Raw genomic sequence first — 24678 nt, 5'->3', positions numbered from 1 at the left:
GCCTTGGCCTTGGCCTTGGCTGTGTTTGGTGGGAGGCACCCGATAGATACCCAAATGGAAGTGCTACAGGGCAGCCGAGTTCCAGTCTCAAGTCAGGCAGAGGTCAGCCCAGAGGCAGAGCGTGGGAGTTGTCTGTCGTTGGCAGTTTTTGAGGCTGGATGTAACTGCCATGGGCTTTGCTCTATAGAAATGTGGTTTCCCAGAGTAACTGCCTTCCTCCTGGAGAACCAGCACCTTCTGGGCGTATAAGGATGCCCTAAAGAGGAAAACCATTGATGGAGGCAAAGCAGGTGGACAAGGAGGCCAGTCTCCCCGCTTTGTATCCAGGGTTCCCGAGTGAAAACCACACAGGCAGTGACAACCTCAACTGAGACTAGACCACATCCAGCCAGACCATTCTCTGCAGTGGCCCTGAGTGCCCTGCCCGGTCACCCAGGCCACCCTCCCCAGCAGGAACATGGGCCCCAGGCTTCCCTGGGCTTGCACCAGAGGTGGTGATGTTGTGGTTGCCATCTCAGGGTCCCACAGGCCTGGTGGGCAGTTCTGAGTTGGCTGTGTGCTTGGCGCGTGGCCTCAGCAGTGACCTTCTCCCTCTCAGCCTCAGGTCCCTCCCCTCCAGTGGACATCCTAAGTGTCTCTCCTTCCAGGACAGTTTGGAGGGGTCCAGTGAGATCATGCTTGCCAAGCCCACGACCCATCATTAGGAGAACAAGGCCTCCCATCTCTCACGCACTCACTCTCCACCACTGCCGGCATTGCCATCATTGGTGAAGCCCGGGGAGGGGCAGGGCCTGAGAGCACAGGCACTAAACCAGGCCAGCCTGAGCCCTGTGTCCTGCCTGGGCCTTTCCCACTGTGTGACCTTGGACCAGCTGCTTAACCTCTCCGAGTCTTGTTCCACGTCTGTTAGAGATGGCCCTGATACCCACTTCACAGTGGTACTGGGAGGATACAGCAGGGTGATGTATGCAGAGCACTACAGCAGCACTGGGTACAGAACACGTGCTTAATAGGAATTATCATTGTGATAATTATCTTGAATGCCATCGTGATGAAAAGCCAGCTTTGGGGTTAAACCACCTGCGTTCAGCTCCTCAGTTAGTTCACTTGTGATTTCCATAGATCTTATCTAAGTGCCCTCCATTGGGGTTGGTCAATTTTTTTTTTTTGAAAGAGAGTCTCACTTTGTTGCCCAGGCTGGAGTGCAGTAGTGAAATCTCAGCTTACTGCAACCTCTGCCTCCGGGCTCAAGGGATTCTCTGCCTCAACCTCTTAAGTGACTGGGACTATAGGCATGTGCCACCATACCCGGCTAATTTTTCTATTTTCAGTAGAGATGGGGTTTCACCATATTGGCCAGGCTGGTCTCAAACGTCTGACCATGTGATCTGCCCATCTCGGCCTCCCAAAGTGCTAGGATTACAGGCATGAGCCACCGTGCCTGGCCAATATTTTTCAAGGTCAACAAGATACTCGGTTCAGACACACTGACTGGTCTCGGGAGTTTAGACCAGTTGACACCCACAACAGCCGCTGCCCTTAAACCTGCTTCACTTTTGAACCAGCAATTCCACCAGTAGAACTCTCTGCCCCACACACAATTCCACATGTGCTGAAAGTCTCATGTGGAAGGAAGGCGGAATTAAAACATACTACCAGAGAAACTCACCTAACCACAAATATCCATCAGTAGGAAACTGGCAGGTCATTGATGCACATTTACTTGGTGCAATCCTATTATGTAGCTATTTAAAAAGGTAACATCACATTCAATTAAGTGAAGATGTATTGTGAAGATATAAAGAGAAAAGCAAGTATAAATACACTACAAAGTGAAAAATCAAGTTGTAGGACAATTTTTATTATGATTCTATTTTTGTTTTTTAAAAAGTTATATGAATATAACCAAGAAAGAATTGCTACCTTGCATTTGTAAAGAACTCTACCAACCAATAAGATAAAAGACAGTCGATCTCATAGAAAAATGGCTAAAGGAGGCCAGGCATGGTGGCTCATGCCTGTCATCCAGCACTTTGGGAGGCTGAGGCAGGAGGATGACTTGAGGCCAGGCGTTCAAGACCACCCTGGATGCCATAGCAAGACCTCAAAAAAAAAAAAAAAAGGAAAATAGCCAAGCATGGTGATGCACGCCTATACTCCTAGCTACTTCAGAGTCTGAGGTGGGAGGATGGCTTCAGCCCAGGAGTTTGAGGTCACAGTGAGCTATGGTCATGCTGTTGCACTTTAGCCTGGAAGACAGGAAGGGAGGGAAATGGGATTATTGTACAGCCTCAGTGAGGGTCTCAGAACAGTTCTGGCACATAGTAAGTGCTGAGCATGTATTCTCTGTTACTGAGTGTTACACTCCAAGAAATAAGTTGATGGGGTCATGCCCTGGGTGAGCAGACAGGCTGGCAGAGGGGCCGGATTCTTCAGGCCCTGGCCTGAGTCACTCCTAACCACTGGTGTGTCTCCTGTTTTCCTACAGAGCCTTTGTGGCATGTGCCCGCCCAGGCCAGGCTCTCAGCCATAGCCGGAAGCAGCGGGAACAAGCACACGTCCAGGCAGGATGCAGCAGGCAAAGACTCCCCCAACAGGCATTCCAAAGTGAGTCTGGGCCCTGCCCTGCCCCACCAGGGAAGAGGCTGGCCTGGTTGTGGCCTCTGAGCTTCACACTTGAGCACATCCTCTATCTCTGCCACCTTCCACTCCAGAGGGGTTGAATACTTGGTTTGGAGTTGGAACCAACCAGGTTCACATTCTGGCTCTAGCCTTCATCAGCCAGGTCATCTTGGGCAAATCCCTTTCCTTCCTCGAGCCGCAGTTTCCTCAGTGTTCTATCAGTCAGGGTAAATCAGCTGCTGTAACAGACAGCCCGGAATCTCAATGTCCTCATACAGTGGAAGTGAATTTCCCTTTCCTGTAACAGCACAGTGCAGGTATTCAGTGAACATCTACCCACCATCCACATGGTGATTCAGAGCCCAGGCTCCCTCCCTCTCCTGGCTCTGCTTTCCCTCAGAGCTTCCAAGTCCTCTGTTGGGTTCCTGCATCTTTCCAGCAGTGGAAGTGAGTGGGAAAAAAGATAACATGGGAGGTGTTTTTTAGTCCAGGCCTGGAGATGGCATGAATCACTTCCATTCTATCACGTGGCCACACCTAACTGCAAGGGAGGCTGGGAAATGTAGTCTTGCGTGACCCAGGAAGGTTGTGAAATGTATTCCTGTGTGTCCTGGAGAAGGAGATCGTTTGTGGGGGCATCCATTCATTCAGCAGGTGTTTGACAAGTGCTTACAACATGCCAGACATTGGGACCATGGTAATGAAGAAGACAGACCAGCCCTGTCCTCAGGAAACTTCCCAGTGGGGGCAGCAAGCAGTAAGCAGATAAACAGATCTGTTGTATAAGAAAAAGCATGGGCCAGGCACGGTGGCTCACGCCTGTAATCCCAGCACTTTGGGAGACCAAGGCGGATGGATCACCTGCAGTCAGGAGTTCGAGACCAGCCTGGGCAACATAGTAAAACCCCATCTGTACTAAAAGTACAAAAACTAGCCGGGTGTGGTGGTGGGCACCTGTAATCCTAGCCTCTTGGAAGGCTGAGGTACGATAATTGCTTGAACCCAGGAGGCAGAGGCTGCAGTAAGCCAAGATTGCACCACTTCACTCCAGCCAGAGCAAGACTCCATCTCAAAAGTTAAAGAAAGGAAAAGAAAAAGCATAATTCAGGGGGGAAAGTGACAAGCACTGCAGCTTTAGGATGACATGGTCAGAGAGGGCCTTTGAAGGGGTGACCTTTGAGCTGAAACCTTGAGTGAAGGAAGGGGCAGCCCACGAAGATCTCTCAGGGAAGAGCATTGCAGGCAGAGGGAGCGGCAGGCGCAGAGGCCCAGAGGAGGAGTGCCCAGCGTGTTCAGAGAACGGCAAGGGGACCGACATGGCCGCAGCAGTGTGATCAGGAGGGAGGGGAGATAAGTTGGAGACCAGGGTGGTGCTGGAACTCTCACTTGTGCCTGGAGTAAGATGGAGCTGCAGGTGGGGGCCATAATGTAACTCAGGTGTTCCCGGCCTCCTGCTGGCTATGCGTGGGGAATAAACGGGGATGAGGGTGCAGAGAGACCAGGGAGGAGGCTGCTGCTCTGGCCCGGGGAAGGTGGTGGTGGACAGGACAGGCATGGACAGGACCCGGCAGAGCTGTGGAACAGGAAGTGACAGGTTCCGGATCTGTTTTGAGGATGCTGGCAACGGGATTTGCTGTTGGGCTGGACGTGAGTGAGAGCAAAAACGGGGCCAAGGTAGGTCCACGACTCTTGGCAGGGGCAGCTGAAAGCACGGCAGCCGTCACTGAGACAGGGAAGATGGTGTGGGAGGGAGGGTGCTGAGTTGAGTCTTAGATTCGCTGAGTCTGAGATGGGGGAAGCCTGTTCTCTGCATGATGTCATTTGTTCCTGCAAGGAGCCCCAAATAGCCCCTTACTATTACCCTCCATTTTACGGATGTGGAAACTGAGGCCAAGGGAACTTAAATCACTTGCCCAAGGTAACACGGCCAGTAGATGAGCAGCCAGGATTTGAAGCTGTCTGGTCCTAGGGTTTAGGCCCAAGCAGAGGGAGGACCCAGAGAGGGAAGATGTACCCCTGCCCTGGAGTCTGGGAATGACACTCTTCTCTTGCCCCTCAGGGAGAACCTCAGTACTCGAGTCATTCCAGCAGCAACACCCTCTCCAGCAACGCATCCAGCAGCCACAGTGACGACCGCTGGTTCGACCCCCTGGACCCCCTGGAGCCAGAGCAAGACCCCCTCTCCAAGGGCGGCTCCAGCGACAGCGGCATTGACACCACCCTCTACACCTCCAGCCCCAGCTGCATGTCCCTCGCCAAGGCACCACGGCCCACCAAGCCACACAAGCCCCCTGGAAGTATAGGCCTTTGTGGCGGGGGTCTCGAGGCCACTGGGAGATCCCACCACACAGACAGGCGGCGGGAGGTCTCCCCTGCCCCCACAGTTGCTGGCCAAAGCAAGGGCTACCGACCGAAGCTGTACTCCTCCGGCTCCAGCACCCCCACGGGCCTGGCCGGGGGCAGCCGGGACCCGACAAGGCAGCCCAGGTAAGGTATTGCACCTCGTCCGGGTTCTGACCACCTTCCACTTCCAATAGTTCTAGTTCTACAGTCCTGACGGTGGGGTTCTCCTCCCAGAAACACACTCATGGACACGTGCGCCTAGTCACTGGTTTGCTGACAGAATTGGGGTGGCTCATGGGCCACTGCCTTCTTGCCCAACCATCAGCCTTCAGGGACCCCACCCAGGTGGTGGGAAAGAAACCCCTGGCCTTATGTATTTCTGTCTTCATCTGTCTCTGGTTCTCTCTGACCTCCTGCCTCATTTTTCTTTGCTCTCTCCTGAGACCAAAAGTTTTTATGCTTTTTTAGGGGTTACAGACTGTATCTGTTGTAGAATGCATTTGGCTGGAGGCCATAGGAAACCTGACCCACTGTGGCTTAAACAAATAGATGTGTAACAGTCCCCTGACATGAAGTCGGAGAGAGCCAGGCTAGTGCTGCGGCTCATGGAGAGCCTCAAGGATGGGCGCTCTGTGTCTCCCTGCTCGGCGTCTTTACCATGCTCCCTGGCCTTGAGATGGAGCTGTGGTGCCTGGTGGGTGGCAGTTGGGGGCAGAGAACAGAAGGAAAGGTGGCAGCCTCCAAGCACCTTTCTGTTTCCCTTCCTATGGAGAAAGCAGACCCTTTCCCAGAACCCCCTTCAGCAGCTGGCATCACAAGGCCATCCCAGCTACAAGGAGGTCTGGAAGGTCATGGTCTGGACTTCCAGGCTCTATAGTATAGGGCAGTGGTCCCCAAAGAAGCTCCCGAAGGCTTATGCAGCCCAGCTGCTGGGCCCCACCCAGAGTTTCTGACTCAGTAGGTCCGGGGACCTGAAAAATATGCCTTCTTTTGTTATTTTTGTTTTTTTTTTGAGATGGAGTTTCGCTCTTGTCACCCAGACTGGAGTGCAATGGCGCGATCTCGGCTCACCGCAACCTCCGCCTCCTGGATTCAGGCAATTCTCCTGCCTCAGCCTCCTGAGTAGCTGGGATTACAGGCACGCGCCACCATGCCCAGCTAATTTTTTGTATTTTTAGTAGAGACGGGGTTTCACCATGTTGACCAGGATGGTCTCGATCTCTTGACCTCGTGATCCACCCGCCTCGGCCTCCCAAAGTGCTGGGATTACAGGCGTGAGCCACTGCGCCCGGCCGTTATTGTTGTTTTTAAGAGGGAGTCTTGCTCTGTCACCCAGGCTGGACTGCAATGGCACGATCTTGGCTCACTGCAGTCTCTGCCTCCCAGGTGCAAGTGATTCTCCTGCCTTGGCCTCCCAAGTAGCTGGGACTACAGGTGCCTACCACCATGCCCAGCTAATTTTTGTATTAGTAGAGACATGGTTTCACCATGTTGGCCAGGCTGGTCTCAAACTCCTAACCTAAAGGGATCTGCCAACCTCAGCCTCCCAAAGTGCTGGGATTACAAGTGTGAGCCACCACACCTGGCTGAGAATATGCATTAAGTTCCCAGTAGATGCAGGTGCTGCTGGTCCCAGGACCACACTTTGAGAGCCACTGGTAGAGAGGTGTATAGGGGGTGAGAGAAAGAGCAGGCATTGGCCAGCCAGCAGCCTGGAGTCCCAACCACACACACTGAGGTTCTGATGGAGGCCATGAGCTGCCTTCCAGAAAAGGGCACAGAGATGGGAAAACTATTCCGCACAGACACAGAGCTCAGCCCCATCCATAGACCCCCTTAGGGTTCTGTGGCCCCAGGCAGGAGCTTCCTATGCTGTAGTCCCTAGTGCCAGCCCCTGAGGCCACAGCCCCACATCCCTTCCTGACCATTCCTGGGGTGGCCTAGCCTGAGTCCAGGATACCAATACCCATTAGGGCTCAGAGTCTCATTGGCACAGGGATCTTCCTCTCTTGGGGCTCCCTTTGCCTTTGCCAGTCCTCAAAGCCCAGCCTCTCTCCACACAGGACACCCACACTCAGGCAGCCACCTCAGACTTCCGAACACAGTCTGCAATAGAATTGTGTCCATCTATACAGAAATATCAAAAAAAAAGTGAAGCAGTGCTTTCCAGAATAATACGTAACCTATGTGCAATACACTTTGATCCTGTCTCCTCTATCTAAAAATGTTTAATGCTGATCAATCCCCAAATGATTTCATGGCTTACAGTGTTCTTTGACAGATTTGAAAACCGCTGTGTTTGAGAGTGACTGTAGTGTCACACCCAGGCACACCATGATCCAAGGGTCTCCTTGAGTCAGAGAGCCCAGGAGAAGGGCTGCAGGAGGAGAGGATGCAGAGAGACAGAGAGAGAATGTCTAAGTGTTTCAGATCTCTCGGTTCATCTCCGTAGACAAGTGGCTGTTTTTTAGAAACAGGGTCCTGCTCTGTCGCCCAGGCTGGGTGCAGTGGTACAATCAGAGCTCACTGAAGCCTCGAACTCCTGGTCTCAAGTGTTCCTCCCACCTGAGCCCCACAAATAGCTGAGACTCCAGGTGCATGCCCCCATGCCCAACTAGTCTGGAACTCCTGGGCTCAAGCTATCCTCCCTCCTTGACCTCTCAAAGTCCTGGGATTACAGGCATGAGCTACCACACCTGTTGACAAGTGCCACTTAATCTTTTGAACACCTGGACTCTTTTTTTTTTTTTTTTTTTTTTTTTTTTTTGAGACAGGCCCTGTCACCCAGGCTGGAGTGCAGTGGCGCAATCTTGGCTTACTGCAACCTCTGCCTCCCAAGCGATTCTCCTGCCTCAGCCTCCTGAGTATCTGGGATTACAGGCCAGTGCCACAATGCCCAGCTAGTTTTTGTATTTTTAGTAGAGATAGGGTTTCACCATGTTGGTCAGGCTGGTTTCAGACTTCTGATCTTGTGATCCGCCCACCTCAGCCTCCCAAAGTGCTGGGATTACCGGTGTGAGCCGCCGCACCCTGCCTGGACTCTTTTGAATGACTCTTTCATTCATTTATTTATTCATTCATTCCATTCATAAGTATTTCTTGGGGATTTGCTCTGTCCCAGACACTGTGCTTGGGGCTGAGAGAAATCACGAGCACATTTGGATCAGGCCCCCAGGTCTCCCCACCGCCCACCATCAAGTAAGGGAAACAGATAAGAATCAGATTATCACTGAGACGAATGAATAAGTGTGCCCACCGGGACCAGGCATAGGCTCAGGCCTATGATCCCAGCACTTTGGGAGGCCAAGGCGGGAGGATCACCTGAGGTCAGGAGTTCGAGACCAGCCTGGCCAACATGGCAAAACCCCATCTCTACTAAAAATACAAAAATTATCCAGGTGTGGTGGCACACGCCTGTAATCCCAGCTACTTGGGAGGCTGAGGCAGGAGAATCCCTTGAACCCAGGAGGTGGGTATCACGCTGCTGCACTCCAGCATGGGCGACAGAGAGAGACTCTGTTTCAGAAACAAAACAAAACAAAACTGTGCCACTGAGAGGGACATGGAGCCAAGAGAATTTACAATGGGGTCTCAGGTCTCGGTTGTGGGAGCCCCCATCCCGGGCACAGGACCACCACCCATGTTAGTGAACCTGAACAACTGTGAGGATTTGAAATCTGAAACATAAAGACAGCCAGGCCTGGGGTAGAGTGTGGCTGAGATGGGAGGGTGGGCATGTAATTACCCTGTGTCTAAGGAAATGATCTGCTGAACCCAGAAATGAAGGGAACGAAATGGGAGAGGAACCCGTTGCAAAAGAGGACCCTGCGGTTGGGAGCTTTAATTTGCATACAGACAATTGATGCTAATTGCAAATCATTCTTATCTACTCATTAAAGCTGCTTCCTGAAGTTTTCTCCTTGGCAACCAGCCTTTAGTGTGGCGCAGTATTTCCCAAAATGGGGTGCTTGAGGTGATTTGGGTGGTTCGGGGAGGAAAATGTTGTATTTTAAATGTATATGTGCTTCCTTTAACGAATATTAGGAAAAAGTGTTTGCAACTCACCCCCTGATTTTATGATACCACCTTGGACAAGTTAAGGAAAATAAAATGAGTTGATTTAAAAAAACATATTCAGGCCGGGCACGGTGGCTCATGCCTGTAATCCCAGCACTCTGGGAGGCCAAGGCAGGTGGATCAGTTGAGGCCAGGAGTTGGAGACCAGCTTGACCAACATGGTGAAACCCCATCTCTACTGAAAATACAAAAATTAGCTGGGTGTGGTGGCACACGCCTGTGGTCCCAGCTATTCCGGAGGCTGAAGCGGAAGAATCTCTTGAGCCCAGCAGGCCTAGGTTACAATGAGCACCACTGCACTCCAGCCTTGGCAACAGAGCAAGACCCCGTCTAAAAAAAAAGATATCCATGTGGATAAGAATGTGACCTTCAGTGTCAGCCCACCTACATTCAATCCCTCCCTCGGCCACCTACATTCAATCCCTCCCTTGGCCACCTCTTGGCTGTGTGCCCCCTGGGCAAGTGACCGAACCTCTCTGGGCCTCATTTTCCTCATCTGTAAAACTAGGGATAAATCACTTACCTACCTCATAGGGATGTGGTGAAAATTAAATGTGCCCTTAGAACAGTGCTTGGACATGGCCGGGCACGGTGGCCCACACCTGTAATCCCAGCACCTTGGGACGCCACGGCAGGCGAATCATGAGGTCAGGAGATCGAGACCATCCTGGCTAACATGGTGAAACCTTGTCTCTACTAAAAATACAAAAAAGTTAGCCGGGTATGGTGGTGTATGTCTATAGTCTCAGCTACTTGGGAGGCTGAGGCAGAAGAATTGCTTGAACCTGGGAGGTGGAGGTTGCAGTGAGCCGAGATCGCGCCACTGCACTTTATTCTGGGTGACAGAGGGGACTCTATCTCAAAAAAAAAAAAAAAAAAACCAAAAACAAAAAACAGTGCTTGGACTTCAGGACTGCCTGTCAGAATCATGGGGTAGGAAGGGGTATTTGAAAAACACACAAAAATGAGACCCTGCCTCAGATTCACAAAGTCAGAATATCTCCCCTGGTCCAAGCCCTGTTACAGGCAGCGCTGGCAACACAGCGGTGACTGAGGGAACCCCAGTCCTGCCTGACAGATGCATTCCCAGAGACAGCCCAGAGGGGTCAGAGACCTGACCGGATGGGGGAGACCCAGGCAGAGGGAGCAGGGTCAGAAGGGGAGCCTAGGCTGAGGGTTCAGGGCTGGGATACAAGGGACCCAGGAAGAGGTGTCAAGGTAAGATGAGGGGGCACAGGTAGAGGGACCAGGGTGGAATGGAGGGGCCCAGGCAGAGCGGTTGGGCCCGCCATGGAGGAAAACAGGGAACGTGGGAACCCAGAAGCGGGGCAGAGGGTGGGGGGAACCTAGTGGGAGGGGCCAATCCAGTTATGGCAGGGGCTTTCCTGGAGAAAGTCTGAGCTAGCCAGGGGAATCAGGAGGGAAAAGCAGTCCAGACAGAGAATGTGGCGACTCCCACTGTCATCCTCACCCCCCTCTCACTCCATTGGCCTCCCACAGTCTTCAGTAGGCACAAGTTCTCCAAATGGTCACGGAGCCACCTGCTTGGGGCCAAACCTAGGTTCAAGGTGCCACACGTGCCTCTGCCTTCCATGGCGGCCACACTGGCTGTGTACCGGGCGACCCAGCAGCCTCCCACGTGTGCCGCCGTCACTGCATGCCTCTGGGCTGGAGTGACAGCCTGCTGCCCAGCCTCAGCTCCTGGAAGGCAGGTGGCTTTGTTTCAACAGGCCCAGCACAAACGCTCAGTGACTTCCCTGTCTCTACCTCCACTGCGCTCTGTGGCATAGAACTTGATATTTATTCAAGTAGCGAGCTCCTGCTGTGCGACGGGCCCTCTGCAGGGTGCTGGAACAGGCAGACCAGACCCCGGCCGTCCTGGCACTGACAGAGGCCCATGGGAAACAGCAAGCGAATAATGCCAAAAGTCATGAATGAATTAGGCCGGGGGATGGCCTCCGGAAACCTGTAGGGTCTAGGGGTGGGTGGGTAGGGTGCAGGGTTAGCGGAGGTGTCTAATCTTGCCTAGGGCCAGAGATGATGTTCCTGAACTCGGGTCATGTCTGCTAAGGATGAGGGGGACAGGGAGGAGGGACCAGGTGAAGGAAGACGGGGGTTCAGTGGGGCCGGAGGGACATTTATCTGGGATGCAACTATATGGGTGTTGGCTCTGTTTTTTAAATTGTGTGTTTATATGCAACATATATATATATAGACACACACACTCAGAGCCTTGATATATGTTGTGAACCTCTCTCTATATATATATACACACACACACACTTCTTTTTTTTAAGTCTGTTGAATTTCTCATTCAGATGAATGTATATATGACTCTTTACCATTACAAAAAAACAGAAGGGAAAGATGAGGAATAGAGAAAGTATGTCTGTGAATTAGAGTTGCATGTGCAAAGTCCTGTGGTGGGGAGAAAGGTGGTATTGTCAGGCCACTGAACACAGGCCTCTTGGCTCAAGTATAGAAATTATGGCTGAGCACAATGGCTCATGCCTGTAATCCCAGTACTTTGGGAGGCCAAGGTAGGAGCATCACTTGAGGCCAGAAGTTCGAGACCAGCCTGGGCAACATAGTAAAAACCCCATCTCTACCCCCTACAAACCCCCTCCAGTTTTTTTTTTTTTGAGATGGAGTTTCACTCTTATCACCCAGGCTGGAGTGCAATGGCATGATCTCGGCTCACTGCAACCTCTGCCTCCCGGGTTCAAGCGATTCTCCTGCCTCAGCCTCCTGAGTAGCTGGGATTACAGGTGCCTGCCACCAGGCCCAGCTAATTTTTTGTATTTTTAGTAGAGTCATGGTTTCACCATGTTGGCCAGGCTGATCTCGAACTCCTGATCTCAGGTGATCCGCCCACCTCAGCCTCCCAAAGTGTTGGGATTACAGGCATGAGCCACCACACCTGGCCAAAACATTTTTTTTTTTTTTTGAGACGGAGTTTCGCTCTTGTTACCCAGGCTGGAGTGCAATGGCGCGATCTCGGCTCACCGCAACCTCCGCCTCCTGGGATCAGGCAATTCTCCTGCCTCAGCCTCCTGAGTAGCTGTGATTACAGGCACGCGCCACCATGCCCAGCTAATTTTTTGTATTTTTAGTAGAGATGGGGTTTCACCATGTTGACCAGGATGGTCTCGATCTCTTGACCTCGTGATCCACCCGCCTCGGCCTCCCAAAGTGCTGAGATTACAGGCGTGAGCCACTGCGCCCGGCCCAAAACATTTTTTTAATAGCTGGGTATGGCAGTAGGCTCCTGCAGTCCCAACTACTCGAGTGGCTGAGGTGAGAGGATCACTTGAGCTTGGGAGTTCAAGACTGCAGTAAGCTGTGATTTCACCCCTGCTCTCCATCCTGGGTAACAGATTGAGACCCTGTTGATCAATTGATCACTCCATCCTGGGCGACAGAGCGAGACCTAGTAGGTAGGTAGGCAGGCAGGCAGGCGGGCAGGCTGACAGACAGAGTAAGCAGCCAGTGGGAGGTTGGGGAGGTCAGCAGTGGCCAGAAAATTCAGGGCCCTACCAGCTCCATTATGGAATTTGGATCTCAAAAGCAGTGGGGGTAATGTGGGCAAATATGTGTACCGAAATATGGTGCTGGGGGCGAGACAGGAGGCAAAGTCTCTGAGGAGTCTGAGGCCTGGCTCTGCATGGGAGAACATGGGCCTGAGCTGGAGGACAGAGTAACTGTGGATGTGGCAGCAGGCAGCATTACCAGGAAGTAAGGCGGGAAGAAGATGCAGGTCGGGACAGAGCCAGCAAGCTGTGTGAGAGTCCAGGGTGACTGCCCCGTGTCTGGAGGCTGCTGCGGCCTGGGAGCGCCTGAGGTGCTTGTGAGAAGAGGAGGCGGGGTGGGGCAGCCAGAGGGGACTGTGATTCTTCCAGTCACTGACCTTTGCAGTGCCCACTCTGTGCCAGGCATCGTTGTAGACACTGCAGTACAGCAGCGTCCCTCCTTTATGGAGCTGTCATTCTCCTGGAGACAGGGCAAGGCAGACAGACAGCCAAACCATTGGGGAGTGTGCCAGGAGGTGATAAGTGCTGGGGAGGAAAGGCAAACAGAGCGGAGCTCTGGGAAGGCTTCTGGGAGGAGGTGATGGGTTGTAGGAAGTCAGGGCGAGATCCAGGCAGTGGAAACAGTAGATGCCAAGACACTGAGAGTAAACTTATTCAAAGTGCTCCAGAAATGGTCAGGTGGCCAGAGGGGCTGAAGCAGGGGACAGGGGGCAAAGTGGCAGGAGGTCAGCATGGCGAGGTGGCAGAAGCCTGGTTCTGGCGGGCCTATTGACCACAGTCAGATGCTGGGATTTGGTTCCAAAGGACATGGGAGCCATAGGAGGCATTTGAGCACATCATCTGACTTAATGTTTTTAAAAAACATTAAAACTATGCTCTGGGCGTGGTGGCTTATGCCTGTAATCCCAGCACTTTGCGAGGCTGAGGCAGGCGGATCACCAGAGCTCAGGAGTTCAAGACCAGCCTGGGCAACACGGCAGAACCCCCACGTCTACAAAAAATTAGCTGGGTGTAGTAGCACGCGCGTGTTGTCCCAGCTACTCAGGAGGCTGAGGTTGAAGGATTGCTTGAGTCCCGGAAGTGGAGGCTGCAGTGAGCCGAGATCACATCGCTGCACTCCAGCCTGGGTGACAAAGTGATCTCAAAAAATGATAAAAGATAAAAATAAAAAAATAGAAAAGATCACTGTGGGCTACTCTGGGGAGGATGGACTCTCTTAGGCACGGGGAGGGTGGTTAGCAACATTCAAAGGCTGCCAGGAGAGGGTTGGGTCCTGACATGCCCAGGCAGGGAGCTCCCCACCCACTCCTTCCCCGGGCTGCAGCCCTCGCCGTGGAAGCCACTGCAGCCTGTAGCAGCTTGTGCCCATCGATGACCTCACAGGCACTCCCCCAAGACATTTGTCATGGGAGCCCAGCTGCCAGGCACGCTGCCAGGCGCCAGCACCTGCCGTGGGCACTGTGGTGGGCTGAGTGATCCTGGGCCGGCAGCCACCTGGCCCTCACCCTCTCCTGAGGCAGTGCACACTCCAGAGCTTTCTGGGCATCCAGAGCAATTAGTCAGAGCTGTTAGGGGCCATCAGAGGCGCTCAGCACCACGTGGAGCTGACGCAGCTGGGTGTTCCCGGGCAGGCAGGAAGCACATGGCTTTGCTTCCCCAGGCTGTGCCAGGAGTCCCCGGGATGCCCTTCTGGGGGCACAGCCCTGAAAGGTAATCTGAGGGCCCACCTGCCTGTGAGTGTTAGGTGGCTATGGTCATGGGAGACAGAGACCTCCTCAGAGAGTCACAGTCAGCTTGGGAGGAGGAAGCCAGGCAGAGATCTGTGAGGCAAAGGCCCTTAGGTGGAAGCGTTTCTGGTGTGTTTAAGGAACAGCTTCCACATGGCTGGAGAAGACAGAGTAAAGGAGAGGGAGGAGTGTGGAGGAGCTGGGGGCAGAGAAGAGAGGGAGCAGATGAGGTGGGGCCCTGTGAGGAGGGCTCTCAGTCTTACCCTGAGAGAGTCCTGATCTGATTGACATGATCCTAGCATGTCTCTGGCTGGAGTTGAGGCTGGAGAAGGACACAGGAGGAAGAGGGAGCCTGGGAGGATCCCAGGAGGAGGCCACTCAGACGATGCGGGTAGAGGTAGAGAGTAGTGGCGGGATTGGGATCTCTGTGGAATCTCTAGCCCGGACCCTCTCTGTGTCCACTTCCTGAAGACCCGTCACTTCTGCCCCACAGGCCACAAGGCGATGTGGCCTCTCAGGGCTCCTACACACACTGGAGCATGATTCCAGCCACGTGCAGGGACAGATTGGCTCTCCAGCCCATGACACAGGTCAGGGAGAGAAAGCAAGACTGGTCTGGAGTTAAGGCCAATCAGCTAGCGGCCCTCAGGGTGTGTAGGTGAGCAGGGGGCTCGGCCTCTGACTGCCTGTATCTACATCACAGCTCCACCTCCAACCCCAACTGTGTGATCTCCACCAGGCCACTTAGCTGCTCTGACGCTCAATGTCCTCATATTTAAAATGGGGTAATAATAGGATCTGTCGGCTAGGCGTGGTGGCTCATGCCTGTAATCCCAGCCCTTTGGGAGGTTGAGGCAGGTGGATCACCTTAGGTCAGGAGTTTCAGACCAGCCTGGCTGACATGGTGAAACCTCATCTCTACTCAAGTTATGAAAATTAGCCAGGTGTGGTGGTGGGCGCCTGTAATCCCAGATACTCAAGAGGCTGAGGCAGGAGAATCACTTGAACTCGGGAGGCAGAGGTTTCAGTGAACCAAGATCATGCCACTGCACTCCAGCCTGGGTGACAGAACTAGACTCTGTCTCAAAGAAAAAAAAAAAAAGCCAGATACGGTGGCTCACGCCTGTATTCCCAGCACTTTGGGAGGCTAAGGTGGGTGGATCACCTGTAGGTACTAAAAATACAAAAATTAGCTGGGTGTGGTGGCGCATGCCTGTAATCCCAACTACTCGGGAGGCTGAGGCAGGAGAATTGCTTGAACCCAGGAGACAGAGGTTACAGTGAGTCAAAATCATGCCATTGCACTCCAGCCTGGGTGACTGAGTGAGACTATCTCCAAAAAAAAAAAAAAAAAAAAAGGATCCATCATCTAAGGTTGTGAGGGCAAACTGAGACCATGAGTTTGAAGCACTTAGCACAGGGCCTGAGACATAGCTGGGCTCAAGTGTGTTAGCTGCTGCTGTGTTTTAGTCTCATGTATTATGTATTGATATTTATCATGAACAATTATTGTCACTGGAAGTACAGAATGGTGGTTAAAAGCATCGTCTCTCAAGCCGGACTGCCTATGTCCTGGTTCTATCCCCCACCAGCTACATCATTTGGGGCAAGTTATTTCATCTCTCTGGGCCTCAGTTTCCCCCACCTGGAACATGGGATTAGCGGTAGTTCCTGCCTCAGGGTTGCCACAGTGGCTAAGTGAGGTGATGCCTATAAGATGCTTAGAACAAGGCCAGGCAGCTTCCACAGGCTCAGAGCGGTCAGCACTGTCACTGCCACCTACTGCACCACTGCTCCTCCTCCTGCAGGCAGGGACCACGGCTCGCTCCCTGAGAGCCTGTCACCCACCCAGGACCACCCATTGGTCCCCTTTAGAGTCCCCAGCCTGGACAGACCAAAAGCATTGCACACACTCATGCAGCTGGTCTGATTTCTCTTCCCGGCCTCTGGTTTTTCAGCTTTTTTTATAAGCATAAATCCTTTAACACTAACAAAATGTTAAATGCTCCCCTAAGATGTCAAACAGATAAACACGTAGCTGCTCTGGTTGAAGGTGAGGATGGGAGCATGGAGCAGGATGCCTGCCCCTCCCCCATTACTCCCAGTGCTGTCTGAGCCGGAGCCCAGGGACCCACCACCTCCCTGGCACCTGCAGCTCCCTGGCTCCTCCTCAGGACTGAGCAAATAGGATCTCGTGAGGCAGGTGCTGTCATTGGTTCATTTCTCAGAGGAGGAAACTGAGGCTCACTGAGGGGAAGAGACCCCACCTAAGATGGCCATTGTGTTGACTGGAGCCAGGATTGGAACCTGGGTCAGGTTGGCAACAAAGCCCACACTATGCTGCTCCATTTTTCAAGTTGATACTGAGGCTTTGAGGGGGACACATGGCCACACTGGCACTCCAGAAAGAAAGAATGTTCACTCTGTCCATTGGCAGGTAGCAGCAGAACTCACACCTGTAATCCCAGTATTTGGGGCAGTCGAGGCGGAGGAGGGGGATCACTTGAGCCCAGGAGTTCTATACCAACTGGGGCAACATAGCAACACCCATCGCTAAAAAAAAAAAAGTTTTTAGCTGGGCACGGTGGCTCTCGTCTGTAATCCCAGCACTTTGGGAGGCTGAGGCAGGAGGATCACCTGAGGTCGGGAGTTTGAGACCAGCCTGCCCAACATGGAGAAACCGCATTTTTACTAAAAATACAAAATTAGCTGGGCATGATGACGCATGCCTGTAATCCCAGCTACTCGGGAGGCTGAGGCAGGAGAATCATTTGAACCTGGGAGGTTGAAGTTGCAGTGAGCTGAGATCGCAGCATTGCGCTCCAGACTGGGCAACAACAGTGAAACTCCATCTCAAAAAAAAAGTTTAAAAATTATCTGGGTTGAACATGCCTATAGTCCCAGATATTCAGGAGGTTGAAGTGGGAGGATCACTTGAGCCCAGAAGTTCAAAACTCTGATTACACTGCTGCACTCCAGCCTGGTTGACAGAACAAGACCCTGTCTCTTTTTTTTTTTTTTTTTTTTTTTTTTTGAGACGGAGTTTCACTCTTGTCACCCAGGCTGGAGTGCAATGGCGCGATCTCGGCTCACCGCAACCTCCGCCTTCTGGGTTCAGGCAATTCTCCTGCCTCAGCCTCCTGAGTATCTAGGATTACAGGCACACGCCACCATGCCCAGCTAATTTTTTGTATTTTTAGTAGAGACGGGGTTTCACCATGTTGACCAGGATGGTCTCGATCTCTTGACCTCGTGACCCTGTCTCTTAAAAAGAACTCCACCTGGTGTAGCAGGCCTTCACTGATGCTGCTGAGAAATGGCAAAGCATGGTGCCTGGCATTGCTCATGGCCCATGGGGTGGGGAGGGGGCGCCCACCTCAGAGGACTGGGTGGAGTTGCACAGCATACATTCAGGGGAATTGTTATTTTGCCAAGGCCCTACTGAGCTAGCAGAGATTGAAGACAAGGACAGTCACGGGACTGCCTTAGGGCTATAAGCAACAAAATCCCAGCTCAGTCGGCAGACACATATTCATTCTTTTTGTTTTGTTTTGTTTTTTAAGACAGTCTTACTCTTTTACCCAGGCTAGAGTGCAGTGGTGCAATCCCGGCTCACTGCAACCTCCACCTCCCGAGCTCAAGCAATGCTCCTGCCTCAGCCTCCCAAGTAGCTGGGATTATAGGCACCCACCACCATGCCTGGCTAATTTTTGTATTTTTAGTAGAGAGGGGGTTTTGCCATGTTGGCCAGGCTGGTCTCGAGCTCCTGACCTCAGGTGATCCACTTGCCTCAGTTCCAAAGTACTGGGATTATAGGCATGAACCACCGCGCCCACCCCATTCATTCATTTTAAATTGGTGGATATTAGTAATAATAGTGTATATTTACAGGGTACAGTAGGATGTTTTGATCTAAGTATACATTATAGAAAGATTCACATTGGGCGTCGTGGCTCACGTCTGTAATCGCAGCACTTTGGGAGGCTGAGGCGGGTGGATTACGAGGCCAGGAGATCCAGACCATCCTAGCCAATAAGGCAAAATGCTGTCTCTACTAAAAATACCAAAAAAAAATTTAGCTGGACATGATGTCACGTTCCTGTAATCCCAGCTGCTCGGGAGGCTGAGGCAGGAGAATCGCTTGAACCAGGGAGTCGGAGGTTGCAGTTTGAGCCGAGAACGCGTCATTGCACTCTGGCCTGGCAACAAAGCAAGACTACGTCTTAAAAAAAAAAAGAAAGAAAGATTCACTTAAACTAATGAATGTGTCCATCACCTTACCGACTTATTTTTTTGTAGTAAGAACATTAAAAATCTATTATTTTAGCAATCTTAAAATATATACTACATCATTATTAGCTGTGGTCAGGGTGCTGTGCAGCAAATCACTAAAACTTACTCCTCCAGGCTGACTCCCTGAGTAGCTGGGATTACAGGTGCACACCACCACACCTGGCTGATTTTTTTCTTTTTTGTATTTTTAGCACAGACAGGGTTTTGCCATGTTGGTCTGGCTAGTTTCGAACTCCTGACCTCAGGTGATCCACTCCCCTCAGCCTCCCAAAGTGCTGGGATTATGAGACCTGAGCCACATCGCCTGGCTGGCCACTTCCTTTTTACCCAGTGCCATTTATATGGTTCAATTTGACTTTTTAGGGTTTTGGTTGGTTGTTTTTTAGTGATGGAGACTCTCTCTGTCACCCAAGCTGGAATACAGCAGCACAATTGTACCTCACTGCAGCCTCAAACTCCTGGGTACAAGTAATTCTCCCACCTCAGCCTCCCAAGTAGCTGGGACTACAGGCATGTGCCACTATGCCCAGCTTAATTTGACTTTTATTCTCTACATGTTCGGCACCACTACTTCCAGAGTTAATCCATTGGTGTACACTCCTCCAGAGACTGTTCTCTAAACCTTTACCAACCCAGTTCTTTCAAATATACCACTTAACCCTTACCTTGGATGATACACAGTGGCTTTTAAAAAAAATTTTTTTTTCTCCACATATATACGTGTGTGTGTGTGTGTGTGTGTGTGTGTGTGTGTGTGTAATATATATATATATTTGCCCTTAAGAACACAGAATCGCCGGGTGCGGTGGCTCACGCCTGTAATCCTAGCACTTTGGGAGGCCGAGGTGGGTGGATCACCTGAGGTCAGTAGTTCAAGACCAGCCTGGGCATCATGGTGAAACCCCATCTTTTTTTTTTTTTTTTTTTTTTTTTTTTTGAGACGGAGTTTCGCTCTTGTTACCCAGGCTGGAGTGCAATGGTGAGATCTCGGCTCACCGCAACCTCCATCTCCTGGGTTCAAGCAATTCTCCTGCCTCAGCCTCCCGAGTAGCTGGGACTACAGGCGTGCACCACCATGCCCAGCTAATTTTTTGTATTTTTAGTAGAGACGGGGTTTCACCATGTTGACCAGGATGTCTCGATCTCTTGACCTCGTGATCCACCCATCTCGGCCTCCCAAAGTGCTGGGATTATAGGCGTGAGCCACCGCGCCCAGCGAAACCCCATCTTTAAAAAAAAAAAAAAAACACAATCATGTTTTGTACCATGCATTGTTTCCATTTACTATAGCTCAGACCATCTGTCCTCATACATCAACAGATTGACCTCTTTCTTTGCACTGACTGCATAGTTTTCGATTATAAGGATATGCTTGTGGCAGAGCGCAGTGGTTCAAACCTGTGATCTCAGCACCTTGGGAGACTGAGGCGCATGGATCACTTGAGGCCAGAAGTTCAAGACCAGCCTGGCCAACATGGTGAAACCCTGTCTCTACTAAAAATACAAAAATTAGCCAGGCCTGGTGGTGCATGCCTGTAATCCCAGCTACTCGGGAGGCTGAGGCAGGAGAATCGCTTGAACCCCAGAGGTGCGGAGGTTGCAGTGAGCTATCACACCACTGCACTCCAGCCTGGGCACTTCCAACTGTTCCTGATTATAAACAGTACTGCAGAGACCATCCTCATATCAGCCTGTGTGTATTTTTTTTTCCTTTTTTTTTTTTGAGACGGAGTTTCGCTCTTGTTACCCAGGCTGGAGTGCAATGGCGCGATCTCAGTTCACCGCAACCTCCGCCTCCTGGGTTCAGGCAATTCTCCTGCCTCAGCCTCCTGAGTATCTGGGATTACAGGCACGCGCCACCATGCCCAGCTAATTTTTTGCATTTTTAGTAGAGACGGGGTTTCACCATGTTGACCAGGACGGTCTCGATCTCTTGACCTCGTGATCCACCTGCCTCGGCCTCCCAAAGTGCTAGGATTACAGGTGTGAGCCGCCGCGCCCGGCCAGCCTGTGTGTATTTGTTCAGGCTTTTTGTTTTCTTTTTTGTAGCTGAGACTATAGGCATGTGCCACTATTCCCAGATATTTTTATTTTTTTGTGCAGGTGGGGTCTCTAGGGCTGGGCATGGTCCCTCACATTTGTAATCCTAGCATTTTGGGAGGCTGGGTTGGGAGAATTATTTGAGCCCAGCAGTTCAAGACCAGCCTGGGCAACATAGCAAGACCCCATCTCTATTTAAAAAAAAAAAAAAAAAAAAAAAAGAGATAGATTCTCTACAACAATTCCTGGGCTCCAGCAATTCTTCCTCCTTAGCCTCCTAGAATGCTGGGATTACAGGCGTGAGCCACCGTGCCTAACCTTGTACAGGCTTTTCCATTGCATGGATTTCTGGGAGGCCGAATGTTAAGCTGAGGCCAGTCATCTTTCAATTCTCAGCTCTGATGCTGTTACCTCCTGGGGAAAGCATTCCTGACCATTCTTGGTGTTACATGCTTTAATAGTTCCCTAGACATCTCCTCACCAGTGCATTATCTTTGCCCCATTGACAGATGTTGCTAAATTGTAGAAAGGATACATAGTTGCTATTTCAATCCCGTTTGACAATCCCTGCCTTTTAATGGGAGTGTTTAAACCATTCATGTTAAATGTAATTATTACTGCTAATGGTTGGATTTGCATTAGCCATTTTGCTATTTATTTTCAGTATGTCTGTTATCTTTCCTGCTCTTCTGTTCTTCCTTACTGCCTTATTCTGTAGTAAATAAATACAATTTTAGACCAGATGTGGTGGCTCACACCTGTAATCCTAGCACTTTGGGAGGCTGAGGCAGGCAGATCACCTGAGGTCAGGGGTTTGAGACCAGCCTGGCCAACATGGTGAAACCCTGTCTCTACTAAAAATACAAAAATTAGCCAGGTGTGGTGGCATGCACCTGTAATCCCAGCTACTCAGGAGGCTGAGGCAGGAAAATCACTTGAACCAGGGAAGCGGAGGTTGCAGTGGGCCGAGGTTGTGCCCCTGCCCTCCAGCCAAGGTGACCATGAGACTCTGCCTCAAAAATAAAATAAATAAATAAATAAATAAATGTAGCTTAGTATGATATTTGAATTCTTGTTTATCTTTTTAGTTATTATAATGTGCATCTATCAGTGTAATTCAGGTTAATACTAAATTCCAATAAAATATAAAACATTTATCCAAAGGGCCGGGCGCGGTGACTCACACCTGTAATCCCAGCACTTTGGGAGGCCGAGGCAGGTGGATCACAAGGTCAAGAGATCGAGACCATCCTGGTCAACATGGCGAAACCCTGTCTCTACTGAAAATACAAAAAATTAGCTGGGCGTGGCGGCACTTGCCTGTAATCACAGCTACTGAGGAGGCTGAGGCAGGAGAATTGCTTGAACCCAGGAGACGGAGGTTGCGGTGAGCCAAGATCGCGCCATTGCACTCCAGCCTGGGTAACAAGAGCGAAACTCCGTCTCAAAAAAAAAAAAAAAAAAAAAAAATTTATCCAATCCAATATTGTCCTACTATTTCCTTCTCCCTTTTTTGTGCTATGTTTATCATATGTATTATAACCATATATGTTATAAACCCAGTAATATAGTATAATTGTTACTTTATGCAATCTTATGTCTTTAAGGAAGTTAAGAGAAGAAATAAGAAAGCATATATCTATAGAATCTTATTTTAAACCACAGTTTGCCATCTTGGGCTATTCATTTCTGTCTGTGGATTCAGGTCATTATCTAGAGTCATTTCTTTCAGCCTGAGGACTTTTTTTTTTTTTTTTTTTTTTTTTTGAGACGGAGTCTCACTCTGTTGTCCTGGCTGGAGTGCAGTGGCACGATCTCAGCTCACTGCAACCTCTGCCTACCAGGTTCAAGCAGTTTTCCTGCCTCAGCCTCCTTTGTAGCTGAGATTACAGGTGCCCGCCACCACGCCTGGCTAATTTTTGTATTTTTAGTAGAGACTGGGTTTCACGTTGGCTAGGCTGGTCTCAAACTCCTGACAGGTGATCCACCCACCTGGGCTTCCCAAAGTGCTGGGATTAGCCTGAGAAATTTTTAAATTATTTTATATCAGGCAGCTGTCCTAGCAACAAATTCTCAGTCTCTATTTATATAGGAATATCTTTGTGTTGCCTTCATTTTTCAAGTATGGTTTTGCTGAATATAGAATTCCTGGTTAACAGTTGTTTTCTTTCAGCACTTTAAAAATTACTCTTTTGTAATCCTAGCACTTTGGGAGGCCAAGGCAGGTGGATCACGAGGTCAAGAGATTGAGATCATCCTGGTCAACACAGTGAAACCTCATCTCTACTAAAAATACAAAAAATTAGCTGGGCACGGTGGCACGTGCCTGTAGTCCCAGCTACTCGGGAGGCTGAGGCAGGAGAATTGCCTGAACCCAGGAGTCAGAGGTTGCGGTGAGCCGAGATCGCGCCATTGCACTCCAGCCTGGGTAACAAGAGCGAAACTCCATCTCAAAAAAAAAGAAAAAAAAAATTACTTTTTATTTTATTATTTTAAATGAGAAGTCAATTAATTGTATTTTTTTTCTTTTTTATAGAAATGGGATCTCACTGTGTTTCCCAGGCTGGTTTCCAAACTTCTGGGCTCAAGTGATCTTCCCGTCTCGGCCTCCCAAAGTGCTGGGATTACAGGCCTGTTTATTGTATTGATGCTCCTCTGTCTGTGATGAATCATCTTTCTCTTGATGCTTTCAAGATGTTTATCTTGGCATTTAACTTTCAAGTCTTTTTCTAGGTGTGAATCTCTTTGTGTTTTTCCTACTTGGTGTTTGTTGCACTTTTTAGATGTGTAATGTTTTTCATCAGATTTAAAAAGTTTCCAACCATTATTTCTTCAAATATTTCTTCTGCCCTTTCTCTCCTCTCCATCCAAAGCTCCTGTTGCACATATATTGGTACCCTTGATACCGTCCCAAAAGTTCTGCTCCAGAAGAACTTCTTCATTCACTGAGCTGGGAAGGGGTGGGGGGAAGGACAAAATGCAATGAATTTCCTCTGTTTTTGCCTAAAGTTCAGTGTCTCAAGCATAAATTCTTCTCAGATTGTCATGTGATTGGTCAGTTTTCGGAGTACTGAATGAAATGCTTGGTTGTGGTCAATTTTGTCGTCACTGGGGAGATTTGCCAGTCTTCTCATTTGACTATGGTCAAAAGTACCATCCTGCAATACTACTAAATTGACCCTCAAAAGGGATTTATTAACTTATATATAATCCTAGCTGGTATGATGGCACATGCCCATGTTCCCAGCTACTTAGGAAGCTTAGGTGGGAGGATCACTTCAGCCCAGGAGTTAAAGGTCAGCCTGGGCAACATAGAGAGGCCTTGTCTCTTTAAATAAACAAAAACCAATAATACTCCCACCCACCCCCCTAAAAATGTCCCCTTTCTCTGATTATATACACTTGTGTATGTTTTTGATGCATAGAAAAAGGTTGGCCGGGCATAGTGGCTCACACCTGTAATCCCAACACTTTGGGAGGCTGAGGCAGGTGATCATTTGAGGTTAGGAGTTTGAGACCAGCCTGGCCAACATGGTGAAACACTATCTCTACTAATAATATAAAAAACTTAGCTGGGCGTGGTGGCACACATCTGTAATCCCAGCTACTGGGGAGGCTGAGGCAGGAGAATCACTTGAACCCAGGAGACGGAGGATGCAGTCAGCTGAGATGGTGCTACTGCACTCCAGCCTGGGCAACAGAATGAAACTCCATCTCAAAAAAAAAAAGAAGAAGGTTAATGGCCAGGTGCAGTGGCTCATACCTGTAATCCTAACACTTTGAGAGGCCTAGGCAGGCAGATTGTTTGAGCCCAGAAGCTCAAGACCAGCCTGGGAAACAGAGTGAAACTCCATCTCTACAAAAATTAGCCAGGCATGCCTGTAGTCTCAGCTACTCGGAGTCTGAGGTGGGATGATCACTTGAGGCTGGGAGGTCGAGGCTGCAGTGAGCTGAGATCACGCCACTGCACTCCAGCCTGGGTGACAGAGTGAGACCCTGTCTCAAAAAAAAAAAAAAGATGAAGAAGGAAATAAAGAAAACTGTAA

General features: G+C 50.4%; 1 protein-coding gene across 8 annotated transcripts in view; it reads left to right on the top strand.

The window, feature by feature from the left end:
• SIPA1L3 (signal induced proliferation associated 1 like 3) overlaps positions 1 to 24678 on the top strand; it is a 223865-nt gene that overhangs the window by 170835 nt on the left and 28352 nt on the right. For all 8 annotated transcript variants that reach the window (XM_064381377.1, XM_012436359.3, XM_012436349.3 and 5 more), the window contains 2 exons: positions 2489 to 2607; positions 4682 to 5109. In XM_064381377.1, coding sequence (XP_064237447.1) covers positions 2489 to 2607; positions 4682 to 5109 — 547 coding nt within the window. The remainder of the gene's footprint in view (positions 1 to 2488; positions 2608 to 4681; positions 5110 to 24678) is intronic.

This window comes from Aotus nancymaae, unplaced genomic scaffold, assembly GCF_030222135.1.
Source record: "Aotus nancymaae isolate 86718 unplaced genomic scaffold, 86718_ANA_hifiasm-v0.15.2.pri h1tg000028l, whole genome shotgun sequence".
NCBI classification, from domain to species: domain Eukaryota; kingdom Metazoa; phylum Chordata; class Mammalia; order Primates; family Aotidae; genus Aotus; species Aotus nancymaae.
The sequence above is the reverse complement of the archived record's forward strand: the minus strand, read 5'-3'. Positions and strand labels throughout refer to the sequence as shown.